We start from the raw sequence: 13068 nt of genomic DNA, 5'->3' as shown, positions 1-13068 counted from the left end.
GCTATCATGTCGTCCAAAGACGCATTTAGTTTCCGGACAAAACCTTTAGTTTTAGTGAATGGATCTCTATCAATTTTTAACAGAAGGAAGGTTGGGATTAATTTTGGGGGTTATGGTCCCAATAGTTGAGAAATTAAGGGGCCAAAATTAAGCATTTTTGTAGTTTTTAAATAATAACTTGTGTTTAAGTGTATGAATCTCTCTGAAATTATACCACAAGTTTCCATACCATGAAGGGATGGTTAGTATTGACTTTGGGGGGTTATTGTTCAAAATGTTTTGGAATTAGGGGCAAAAAAAGGGGGGAAAACTAGGTTTTTCTGGTCAATGGACAATTAAGACAATTTAAAAGCAGAGTAAGGAAGGTAATTCAAAAGCAATCAACATACAATGTTGGGTATGTTCGGATTAACCTCCTTTACACTTCTTGTTAATTATGTATAAAGAAATGTCAGGTTTTAAACTAATTGCAAAAAAAGGGGGGTAGAAGTTGTTTTCATTTTTTTTTCCAAATTTCTCAAATTCAAAATTCTTAAAAAGTTTGAAGAGGGAATTTTTAATTGCACAATATTGTGCAAAAGATTTGTAAGATCTTGACATTTGTTTTGTGTCAGAAACTCATATTATACCAAAAATTTGATCACAATCCAAATTCAGAGCTGTATCAAGCTTGAATGTTGTGTCCATACTTGCCCCAACTGTTCAGGGTTCGACCTTTGCGGTCGTATAAAGCTGCACCCTGCTGAGCACCTGGTTCTTTATCTTTTAAATAAATGCTTATTCTGTTAATTTCTCATGAAAAATATTTTACTTTTGAATTAATCAATAATAACATGAAGATGGTTTCTTTATTCTGTAAATTGTTAATTTCTGTAATCAGTTTTATATTACCTCTTATTTTTTTAATATTCCACAGTAACTCATATTACTTTGGCACCCTATTATTCTCTAGTCTTCATTTTTTGCTCATTTTTTCTCTTTTTGTTTTTGTTGTTGCTTCTCTATTCTGCAATACCCATCCAGACCCTCCTAGAATATGATATAAATTTAGTGTAAAGAACAATTGTTTTAGTCATCAGTTATCCTCAGGAAAAAACATAAAGGTACATATAACCTATTCAGAAAATGAAGAACCTTGAATTAAAATTTAAAAGAAGTCATACAACTATATCATAAAAAGTGTTCAATATAAATAACTTTTACTTTGTTAAATTTGTATGATATATTCTTCATTCTGTGTATTTTTAAATGATATTAACAATATTTTGAATCTATTTATATAAAAATTTTATAATGATTTAGATGTTTTATAATTTTTTAAATACTTATTTATAAGAAGTGCATATTTTACCTTGTTATAAATGACTTTGACAAAATGTTCTTGTAAACTGTGTGATACTCTTACAATGATAAATAAAAATCTATGCATGTTTATATGTTGTAAATTTCCATGAACCTTTTCAATAAAGTTTAATTTGTCTTAATTAGTTATTTATTGTTTTTAACAGCTTCATCCTTGTTGACACGTTTTTAGTCTGCTTTATAACAGGGCTTTGGAATCTGCAACACACAGAGGCTGATTCTAATTTTTTGTCGAGCCTGCAACTTTTGTTGCAGAAAGCTCGACATAGGGATAGTGATCCGGCGGCGGCGGCTACGGCGGCGGCGGCTACGGCGGCGGCGACGGTGTTAGCTCACTTCTTAAAAGCTTTATATTTCAGAAGGTGGAAGACCTGGATGCTTCATACTTTGTATATAGATGCTTCATGTTAAGAAGTTTCCGTCAGTCACATGTCCAATGTCCTTGACCTCATTTTCATGGTTCAGTGACCACTTGAAAAAAAAGTTCAAATTTTTTGTAATGTTGAATTCTCTCTTATTATAAGTAATAGGATAACTATATTTGGTATGTTTCTCATGTCTGTCAGACAGTTTTCACTTGACCTCGACCTCATTTCATGGATCAGTGATCAAGGTTAAGTTTTGGTGGTCAAGTCCATATCTCAGATACTATAAGCAATAGGGCTAGTATATTCGGTGTATGGAAGGACTGTAAGGTGTACATGTCCAACTGGCAGGTGTCATCTGACCTTGACCTCATTTTCATGGTTCAGTGGTTATAGTTAAATTTTTGTGTTTTTGTCTGTTTTCTCATACTATATGCAATAGGTCTACTATATTTGTTGTATGGAATGATGGTAAGGTGTACATGTCTAGCGGGCAGATGTCATGTGACCTTGACCTCATTTTCATGGTTCAGTGGTCAAAGTTAAGTTTTTGAGTTTTGGTCTTTTTATCTAATACTGTATGCCATAGGTCAACTATATTTGGTGTATGGAAATATTTTATGATCTTTATGTCAGTCGCGCTGGTTTTATTTGACGGTGACCTCATTTTCACGGTTCATTGCACAGTGTTAAGTTTTTGTGTTTGGTCTATTTTTCTTAAACTATAAGTAATGGGTCAACTATATATGTTGTATAGAAGCATTGTTAGCTGTACATGTCTGCCTGGCATGGTTCATCTGACCTTGACCTCATTTTCAAGGTTCATTGGTCTTTGTTTAGTTATCTTGGTTAATGTTAAGTTTATGAGACAGTTGTAATAAAACTAAGCTTTATACTTAGGACTATCAACATAATATCAATGATTAGTATAGAAGGCGAAACATTTCAGCGTGTGCACTCTTGTTTAGCTCACATGGCTAAAAAAAAGAACATAGGGTTGAAATGCAGATTTTGGTTTATATCTCTGAACCTAAAGCATTTAGAGGGAATCTGACTAGGTAAAAAATGTTCATCTAGTTGAGGTTTATCTGCCATAAAATTGTCAGATGAATCAGACAACCCATTGTTGGGTGGTTGCTACCCCTAAATTGGTAATTGGTAATAGCAAAAAATTCGGCAAAGTAAGATTTTACAAATAAGTCAACATGAGCAAAATTGTCAATTGACCTCTGAAGGAGTTATTGCCCTTTTAAGTCAATTTTTAACATCTTCTCCTCTGATACTACTTAGACAAATTTACCCAGAAATGGCCACAACATCAGGGTATATAGTTTTAAAATGTGTCCGATGACCCAGCCTGTCAACCAACATGGAACATAGGGGTAAAATGCTGTTTAACTTATATCTCTGAAACTAAAGCAATGTATAATGGTTGCATTAGCTCATGCATCAATTGTAAAAAGAAATATCAGGTGAGAGACACAAGGTCCTTGAAGCCTCTAGTTTGTTCAACCATAACAACATTAAAGATACATAACACATAAAATTTCCAGAATAATTTTTTTTGTATAGTTTTGCAATTTCTGGTACAGCTTATAAAAGCATACTTATTTATTTATAAAACATTAATGGCCCAGCTGTTTATTTAAATGTTAATGTATTCAAGTAGAATTTATTATAAAGTTGAAATGTTGAAAGAAAATCCTACAATGTAACTTTGCACATGCACAAAATTTATTAACAGGAATGTTAATATCATAAACATATGCATGAAGCAGTCATAGTATGTTGGCAAATATGTACAAATATAGATTTGATATTATAAGCAATGTCTAGGTGAATAAAATCTATGAACTGTCAGCACTGATTTAAAGTAGTGTCGCCTCTAATTAACCTTAAAGTTTCATCCCAAAACATCAAAGAAATCAAATACATGTCATTAGTCAGACCTAAGCTTGAGTACAGCTCTTACGTCTGGGACCCTCACACCAAAAATCAAATCAACCAAATTGAGATGGTCCAACGAAGAGCTGTTCGCTATACATGTAATAGATATCACAATACCAGCTCTGTCTCAAATATGCTTGATCACCTACAGTGGCCTACATTAGAATTGAGACGTATACAAACAAGACTAGGAGCAGACTAGTGGTATTCTATAAGATCATACACCAACACATAGCAATCTACCCTAAAGATCTTCTCGTTAAATCAGACAGTAGAACAAGACATAAACATACCAACCAATCCAAACAAATAAAGATTCTTACAAGTTTTCATTTTATCCACATACAATAGTACAATGAAACCTACTTCCTACATCAGCAATCCTTTGTTTGGCATTTTAAACTTTTTTGGATTCGAGCGTCACTGGCGAGTCTTTTTTAGACGAAACGGGCCGGTCTGGCGTGTTTACAAAATTTAGTCCTGGTATCTATGATGAGTTTATTGTACAACAGTCGACGGCTTCAAAGAGCAGATTTCTATATCTCCTCTTTCACAAATATTCTAAAAACTGCATAACATGTACATAGTTTTACCAAGAAATATACATAGGATAACAATCCACATTTTTTTTTAATTAAATCACTCATATTTTTACTTTATTTATTTTTTCTAAGCACCAATGCAATGTAACGTAATATTACTGCAAATTTATTTCTTTTAAATTGTAAATAAGCAACGCATGCAACGGCACGTAATAGTCAAAGTTGTGACTGAGTGCGGAAATATGAAGATAGATAGATAGATACAAAAACAATTGATTTTCACGGATATTACCGTCGCCTCACGTGCTTTCGATTTTAATTTTATAACTCAAAAAGCGTCTTTCAGCTAAACGTTTTAAATCACCACAAATCTGTCAACAAATTAAAGAAATTTATTGATTTTTTATGCATACGCAAAAGCCGATTTTTTGGGTCTTTTTTATTTTTCCTCGAATACTTTTTGAAAACCTCGGAAGAATATAACACAAAGCGGACATTAAAATGACTGGTGCGGGTAATAATGTCATTGACCCTAGAAGACCGAATAAAGTTGTCAGGTAATAACTTTAGTCAATCCACAGGGGCTTGTTACAATTGCCGGGTTTACTATCCATACGAACCCCTAAAAAAACACCATTTTTAGGGGTTCGTATGGATAGTAAACCCGGCAATTGTAACAAGCCCCTGTGGTCAATCATAACCATGATAACAAATGGACAAAAATATTATATCATAATCATATATACACCTCAAAATCTTAGATATCAAAATATGCTCTGTGTACAGACTAACATGTGCTGTTTGGAAGGTTTTAAGGACTAGCATCCACTAGTTATATACAATTTTCATGCATTTTCTGTTTCAGAAAGACAAATCTTTTTTTGGATTTTGATAGGCATTTTTTCAGTACCTGCAGAAGGTGAAAAAATAGTATGTACATGTACTGTGTGGTGCACACCAAAATCTATTCAAAATACATTGAATGGAAAGTGTTATGCACTACTCAACACATTAGAATGCAGAATAAACATGGAACTTATTAAAAAAAAATTCAAGCACAAGATTGAAGAAATTTTGCATATATATTCCATAATTAAAAATAATTCAAAGCGGATTGATTGATTGATTGTTGGTTGCTTAACGTCCAGTGGCAAATATTTCATGCATATTCAGGACGAGAACTATGAAATAATCATGATAATAGCCTGTTACAAACAATAATGTGGCTTTCTTTTCAAAAAAAAAAAAAAAAAAAACTGGGAAAAATTATGACATGTACAATATACAAATATCTATGTATCCTTGCAAAATCAATTATTTTTATAAATTAGATTTAAACTAAGAAAACTTCAAATTACAAGTCATATTATCTTAATTTTGAGACCATTTTTTTTTTATATTCTGCAATGATTTTTATAATGACTCATTTGAGAAACTTTTCTCATTTTGCCTTTTTAGACTCTAAAGGACTGTCATGACTATATGGGCATGATGGGTAAGATCAAATAAAGTTAAATCATTTGTTAAATTTCCATTGTAAAGTACCTTAACAACCAAACATAAAGTTTTTGTGTATGCTTTTAAAAATATCATTCACAAATTAATGCATTAGATTCTGAAACGGCAAATAGTGTGTACATACAAATGTATGTCTCAGTTACTGTATCTTGCTAAATGTAATCCAGTTAAAATAGTGAGATGAAATAATTACAAATAAACAAAACTACATGTTTAAATTTTTTTTTAGGTATAAGCCACCACAACAAGGAGGCCCATCTGATGATCCTACACCTGATTATATGAACCTTCTTGGAATGATATTTAGTATGTGTGGACTTATGATGAAGGTACGATTTTGACATGTCTTGATAAATCTTATCATTCAGAACTACAAATTCTTTTCTTCACTATAGGTAACAAATGAGTAATTGTTAGCAAGGATATTGTAAATATCATAAAAAAGTTGAACTATTTATTATACAAATTAAAAGTTATACAAACAAGACATAAAAACAGGATTTTCATTTTGTTGAAATAATAAGACTGGTACCTAGTATATTATGAAGATCTTTTTTATGTAGTGACTAGTCTATGAATATCTTATATAAAATTGACATGCTTTGTATTCCAGTTAAAATGGTGTGCTTGGGCAGCAGTTTATTGTTCTTTTATTAGTTTTGCAAATTCTCGTACATCAGAAGACACCAAACAGATGCTCAGTAGTTTTATGTAAGTACTCAGTGTTAGCCTCACAAATTTCTTATATCTTCCTTGGATGTGAAACACCATGGTGCTTCTAGATATTATAGCATCACACATGTACATGTATAAGGAAATAGTTTCAGATAGCATCACAGTTTAGCAATCAATACACATTACCATGATGCTAAAAGACCCTTGGTAGAAAACCGGTATTAAATGTTCTACCATTTAAATTGAGAAATTGAAACAGGAAATGTGTCAAAAGAGAAAACAACCCAACCAAAGTGCATAAAACAATTGAAGACCATTTACTGGGAATTTAATTACTACATGTATGTTCCATACGTGTTTCAAAGCTTACTGGTGATTTTATTCATATATTTCCATCTTGCAAAATTTACACAAGACGGTTAATATTTTTCTGTTATTAACTTTTCATTCAGTTTTCAAGTTAGATCCTTGAACTTTATAGAATTCCGTAAAGTTCAAGGATCTAACTTGAAAACTGAATGAGAAGTTAATAACAATAAACCAACTTATTTTTCGTGGATATTAAGTAACTTTATTTCACGTTTAGCCCTTTTTTTTACCATATTGCGCAATTAAATTTCAGGATTCTCAAATTTACCAGAGGAAGTTCATTAAGAAATAATCCACTTTTTACATACTTTCAATTTTTTCTACTAGCCAAAATAAATAGCTCCAAAAAAAATTTGGTTTACATTATATATTTTATTTTTGCACCTTTTTTTAATGGAGTTGTATAATGACGTTTTTCCTTCTTTCCAAACCTGAAAATGTATGCCACTCATCCTTGTTTTCAATCCAGATACTTCAGATGGAATATTTCACACATATTGAAGTTGTGCGAAGTGGTTATGTTACTTGTCCTGTTTTTCTAACTTTCATATATATTTTATATTTCCTTATACAAATGTATGTTAAAAAGAAGATGTGGTATATTGCCAATGAGACAACTCTCCACAACTGACCAAATGAAACAGAAATAAAAACTATAAATATATTTAAATATTCATTATGATTATAAATCATTCTCTATTGTTTAACAAATTTGAGCCTTGAGTCCATTTTGATATACATTATGTATTATTTTTCAGGTTATCAATATCAGCAGTTGTGATGTCATATTTACAGAACCCTCAGCCGATGTCACCACCATGGTAGCATTTCTTAACAGAACCTTGTAACTTCATTGAGTAAAGTTGAGAACTGTGATCTGTAATGTGTATACATTGTATTGAGTCTACATTCTTTGAAGAAAATATGTAATTCCATTCAAATGGTCCAAATAGTCATTATGTTCATTGATGTTCACTTTTATAACACAAAAAATAAAATTTTAGAACATGGATCAATATAACCATGTAATTTCCTATGCTATTTTTAAACAGAATTGTTGAAATCATGTACAAAGTGTAAAATAAAAATGTATTCAGTGCAATAAAGATGTTTATAAATTTAAATGTAATTGAATATTTTTGTACTCATTTGTCAAATATTCACCTAAGTTATATAGTGCTATGTAAAAAAAAAAACCCAAAGAAAATGATTTTAGAATAAGGAATAAGTGAGAGACAGTTTTTACTGATTGAATGATACCAATGGTTGTAATTGGTAAATAACACCTTGAGCAGTCCTGTAGAATCATATCCTGTACATGTAGATAATAGTAATTTTAAATCTGTTAAGCAGAAACATGGTGTATTGTTGTGGCATTTGGCATTAATATTTACAAAGCAGGATATAATCTACCATTAAGAACATCAGTTTTGTTTTTAGGTACTAAAAATTTCATTTACATAAGCTTGTCAATTTCCAGCTTCTTTTGTGTATTACAGTAAGCTCCCATTTTCTAATTGCTATGCAAGTACAGCTCATTTTTCGTTTCAACTGTGAGGAAAGTTGCAGTATACAAGACATCTAGGTATTACAATCTGGTTGTTGAGGTGTAAACTATTTTTTAAAAGTTTTGTATTTCAGAAGGTAGAAGACATGAATTCTTAAAACCCTGTTTGTTAAAAAAAACACCCAGCTTTTGTTAGGTGAAAAATATGCTTCTTATGAGTAATAGGATAACTATATATGGTATATGGGTTTCCTGAAATGTCTACATGTCTGTCAGGGAGGGTTCACCTGACTGACCTTATTTTATGGATTAGTGATCAAGGTTAAAGTTCCTAATTTAAGTTCACATCCTTTAACCAACAGGTCAATTATATTTGGTGTATGGAATGATTTTCAAGTGTACTGGGCTGCCTCAGTGTATGGCAGGTTTTATCTGACCTTAACCTCATTTCCATGGTTCATTGGTCAAATATAAGTTTTTGTTGTTTGATCTATTTCCAAGATGTAAGCAAAAGATGAATTATATTAAGTGTATGGAACAGTTGTAAGGTGTCTGTCTCATAGGGACCTTGACCTGTTTTAGGGTTCTATGGCCAATGTTAAGGTTTTGTGGTTTGATCTGTTTCTCAGGTTATATTAGCAATGATCACTATAAGAGTATGGAATGATTATAAGTTGTACATGTCTGTCTATGACCTCATTTTCATATAACATTGGTTATGGTAAATTAAATGTGATATTTTTTAATAAAACCTACACATTACAGACTTACAGCATGAATTTCAGAGTGTTATAAAATTCCTATTCAATTACATGTATGTTTATGCAATAATGTTTTGTTTAGCATTTACTGTGTGAAAATATTAAATGAAGCTACTACTTCTCAAAGTCAATGTTAAAGTCATAAGAAACCTCAAATTAAAAAAAATAATGCATATGCTTTTTTATAACTTAATGGATAGTTTTCATTATAAAACTTATTTACATAAACTTTTTTCTGAAGAAAATTCTTTAATTTATTCATATTTAGAAGAAGTTTACTTTATTTTAATTGCTTCCTTCCAGTCGTGTAGGAAGCAATTTCCCCGACATATTTTCCGTATGCAAAGTGACTTCAGTGTGACCCATGTCGTAAAAATCCAGTGATCACAATACACATGGATGTCCTTAAAATAAACTATTACCTGAATTTACATGTTAAACACATGCTCAATTTCCATGCTTTTTGTTGATTTTTGACAAACAGGTGACAATCGTTAAACCTGGGCTTCAAAACACGAACTTTAAGTACCTGCCATATTTTCACAACAACACTGACCGATTGGAAAAAAATTGACTATTACATGTATACGAAATTTATGAGAAAAAAATGAAAAATTCTTGAAAAGAAGACTAAGTTTATGATGTTTGTATGCATTGGTTCAAGAATTTGGAAGAACATTATTTTTCACCGGTCACTCGTTTCTTGTAAAACACAGCATTATTAACTAGATTTTCCAATTAAAATGATGAAGTATGATGAATGAACAGTGATCCAAAAGAATTCATTTCTGTGCAAAAACTTGTGAGCCATTTTACCAACACTTTAATTTAATATACTGCTACAGCTGAATGTAGTTTGATAATTTGATAAATACTATTTTCACTTTATGCTGTTCCAAAGTTTTGGTCCCTAATGTGTTGGAAACAGGCACTTTATGTGTGAACAAGAATGTACCTGAAAAGCCTGGAAGCTCAACACATAAAAATAATGTCATTGGTTATATTAGAAAATTGATATTTGCTGCTTCTCAGCAAAGCCCACAAACATACAGAGAAACAGCAACAACTGGTTGGTTTAATTAGAACAAGAAAAATATGTGTCTGGGTATGGCAAGATGTCTTTCTGCAGACATGTGAACCTCATTCTGACACAGATACAAAGATTTGGTGTGGATCTTTGGCTGTACCTGTAAAAATCTTTTTTGCCTCAATGTTGTCTATATAGAGCAAGAAAGTTGAGATATAATCCAGGTAAACTTATCAATCCTTTAATTAAACTTATTCTAAAAGGTAAACACTTTAGCACTTTATTGTTGCTTATATTTTTCTTTTTTTCTTTATTTTCTTGTACAGAGATGAGGTCGTAATTGTTTCATTTGAATTGTTTTACATTTGTCATTGTGGATCTTTTAATAGCTTGCTTCCAGTATGGGTTTTACTCATTGTTGAAGGATGTGCAGTGACCTATAGTTGATAACATCTACATAATTTGGTCTATACTTGATGTGTCTCATTAGCAATCATATCACATCTTCCTAATTTTAAACTGTACACAACTGTCCTAAGTCAGGAATCTGATGTACAGTAGTTGTCGTTTGTTTATGTAGTTCATACAGCTTCCGAAACTACACAAAACACCTTACAAATATAGATTTATTTCGTCTTCAAGTCATTGTTCCACTACTAAATTATCTATTCTTCTTACCAGTACACTTGGTACAATCAAAAACCTGATAATAAATTGTTCAAATAAAGCCTTCGAAAATAGTGGAATTAATTACTTTTGGAGTGTCAAAAACTCGTTGGAAGTACTTGATAAATTGCATGCTTATATTGGTGATTTTGAATCTGTTCAAAGTTTTGATTTTTCTACTCTATATACCACATTGCCTCACATTCTCATTAAGAAAAAATTCACACACCTAATTAAATGGGCATTTAAAAAGTCAGAATGTGAATATATATGTTCAAACTCTTTTAGGTCATTTTTTAGTAGCAATAAACAAAAAAACTATGTCAATTGGACATGCTTTGATACTATATCTGCTGTTGAATTTTTACTAGATAACATTTTTGTTCGCTTTGGAGATTCCGTATATCGTCAGGTTATTTGAATTCCAATGGGGACTAACTGTGCACCACTTATTGGGGACCTGTTTTTGTATTGCTACGAGTTACAATTTATGACAAAAATCAGCAAAGACCCATCGAAACAACATCTGATACACAAATTTAATAATACTTTTAGATATTTGGATGATACTTTAGCTCTCAATAATGACGACTTCAGTATGTATACTAAAGAAATTTATCCTGTTGAACTTACTTTAAATAAAGCTAATACTAACAATGACCACTGCCCTTTCCTCGATCTTGATATATATATCATTAACGGAAAGCTTAATACTAAAATTTATGATAAAAGAGATGATTTCTCATTTCCTATCGTTAATTATCCATTTATAGATGGTGACGTTCCCTTGTCACCATCTTACAGAGTTTATATATCTCAACTTGTACGATTCGCTCGTATATATAACAATGTTTTAGATTTTAACGAGAGAAATTTATGTATTACTGAAAAATTATTACACCAGGGTTTTCGATATCACAAACTAGTCAAAACATTTACTAAATTTTATCATCGGTATAAGGACATCATTCGTAAATATAGCTCAACATGCAGACTTCTTACACGTTCAGGTATTTCACATCCAATATTTTATGGAAATATTCTTTATATAGCACAAAAATTGTCAGTATTCACCTCAGAAGCTAACAAAACCTTTAAATAGACTTATTAAGAAGGGATATAGTTACGATACTGTTGTCAGGTCATTAAAGATTGCATATTTTGGCGTTAATATTGATTCACTTATAGGGTCTTTACATCGGAACTAAACACATTTATTCTTAATAAACCAATAAACGGGGAGGATTGTGCCTGATATTCATATGATGAAGACATAATTTTTCAATCAGTTTAATTGAGGTCCGGAGCTGGCATGTCAGTTAACTGCTAGTAGTCTGTTGTTATTTATGTATTATTGTCATTTTGTTTATTTTCTTTGGTTACATCTTCTGACGTCAGACTCAGACTTCTCTTCAACTGAATTTTAATTTGCATATTGTTATGCGTTTACTTTTCTGCATTGGCTAGAGGTATAGGGGGAGGGTTGAGATCTCACAAACATGTTTAACCCTGCTGCATTTTTGCGCCTGTCCCAAGTCAGGAGCCTCTGGCCTTTGTTAGTCTTGTATCATTTTAATTTTTAGTTTCTTGTGTACAATTTGGAGTTTTGTATGGTGTTCATTATCACTGAACCAGTATATATTTGTTTAGGGGCCAGCTGAAGGATGCCTCCGGGTGCGATAATTTCTCGTTGCATTGAAGACCTGTTGGTGACCTTCTGCTGTTGTCTGCTCTATGGTCGGGTTGTTGTCTCTTTGGCACATTCCCCATTTCCATTCTCAATTTTATTCTCGTTTTTATATAGATTAGACCGTTGGTTTTTCTGTTTAAATGGTTTTACATTACTATTTTTGGTGCCTATTATAGCTTGCTGTTCGATGTGAGCCAAGGCTCAATGTTGAAGGCCGTAGCTTGTTTCATAATCAACCTTAAGAATAATTGATGGTCGTGACTTATTTCCAGCATGATTTATGTCACTTTAATAGTTCTGAAAGTTGTCCTAAATCTCCTGTAGGGTTTGATAAAAAAAGAACTCTGGCATCAGCTGACAGAACCCTTGATGTACAGAATGTGAAAAATCATATTAAACAATGTATAAAGATATGCTTCTGATGGAGCATATTAGTTGGGTTTGCTTTACAAATTGGCAGCAAAGAAAAAACACAAGGAAAGAAACATACCTGAGAAATTTAAAAGTAAACAGACTTACTGAAAGAAAGATGCCATGTGATTGCATGTAATCCTATGTTGTATTACTAAGTTATCATCACACAACCTTTCTTTATTTAATATCTGTTGTGGAAGATGACAATAAGAAAACAGACAAAAA

At 31.7% G+C, this 13068-nt stretch overlaps 1 protein-coding gene across 1 annotated transcript; it reads left to right on the top strand.

Moving 5' to 3' along the window:
* The first annotated feature begins 4553 nt into the window (after positions 1-4553).
* Positions 4554-7902, top strand: LOC143052572 (PAT complex subunit Asterix-like). The gene is made up of 4 exons (XM_076225629.1): positions 4554-4773; positions 5964-6063; positions 6348-6445; positions 7537-7902. The coding sequence occupies exons 1-4, from the start codon at positions 4718-4720 to the stop codon at positions 7601-7603; spliced, it is 321 nt and encodes a 106-aa protein (XP_076081744.1). The 5' UTR covers positions 4554-4717; the 3' UTR covers positions 7604-7902.
* The last annotated feature ends 5166 nt before the right edge of the window (positions 7903-13068 follow it).

This window comes from Mytilus galloprovincialis, chromosome 1 (assembly GCF_965363235.1).
Source record: "Mytilus galloprovincialis chromosome 1, xbMytGall1.hap1.1, whole genome shotgun sequence".
Lineage (NCBI taxonomy): Eukaryota > Metazoa > Mollusca > Bivalvia > Mytilida > Mytilidae > Mytilus > Mytilus galloprovincialis.
Note: the sequence above shows the minus strand (reverse complement) of the source record. Positions and strands in the feature narration are given on the sequence as shown.

Coding starts and splice junctions, on each gene's coding strand:
- LOC143052572 (XM_076225629.1), top strand. CDS start 4,718: ATGACTGGTGCGGGTAATAATGTCATTGACCCTAGAAGACCGAATAAA. Junction 4,774..5,963: donor AGACCGAATAAAGTTGTCAG/GTAATAACTTTA, acceptor ATTTTTTTTTAG/GTATAAGCCACCACAACAAG. Junction 6,064..6,347: donor TGTGTGGACTTATGATGAAG/GTACGATTTTGA, acceptor TTTGTATTCCAG/TTAAAATGGTGTGCTTGGGC.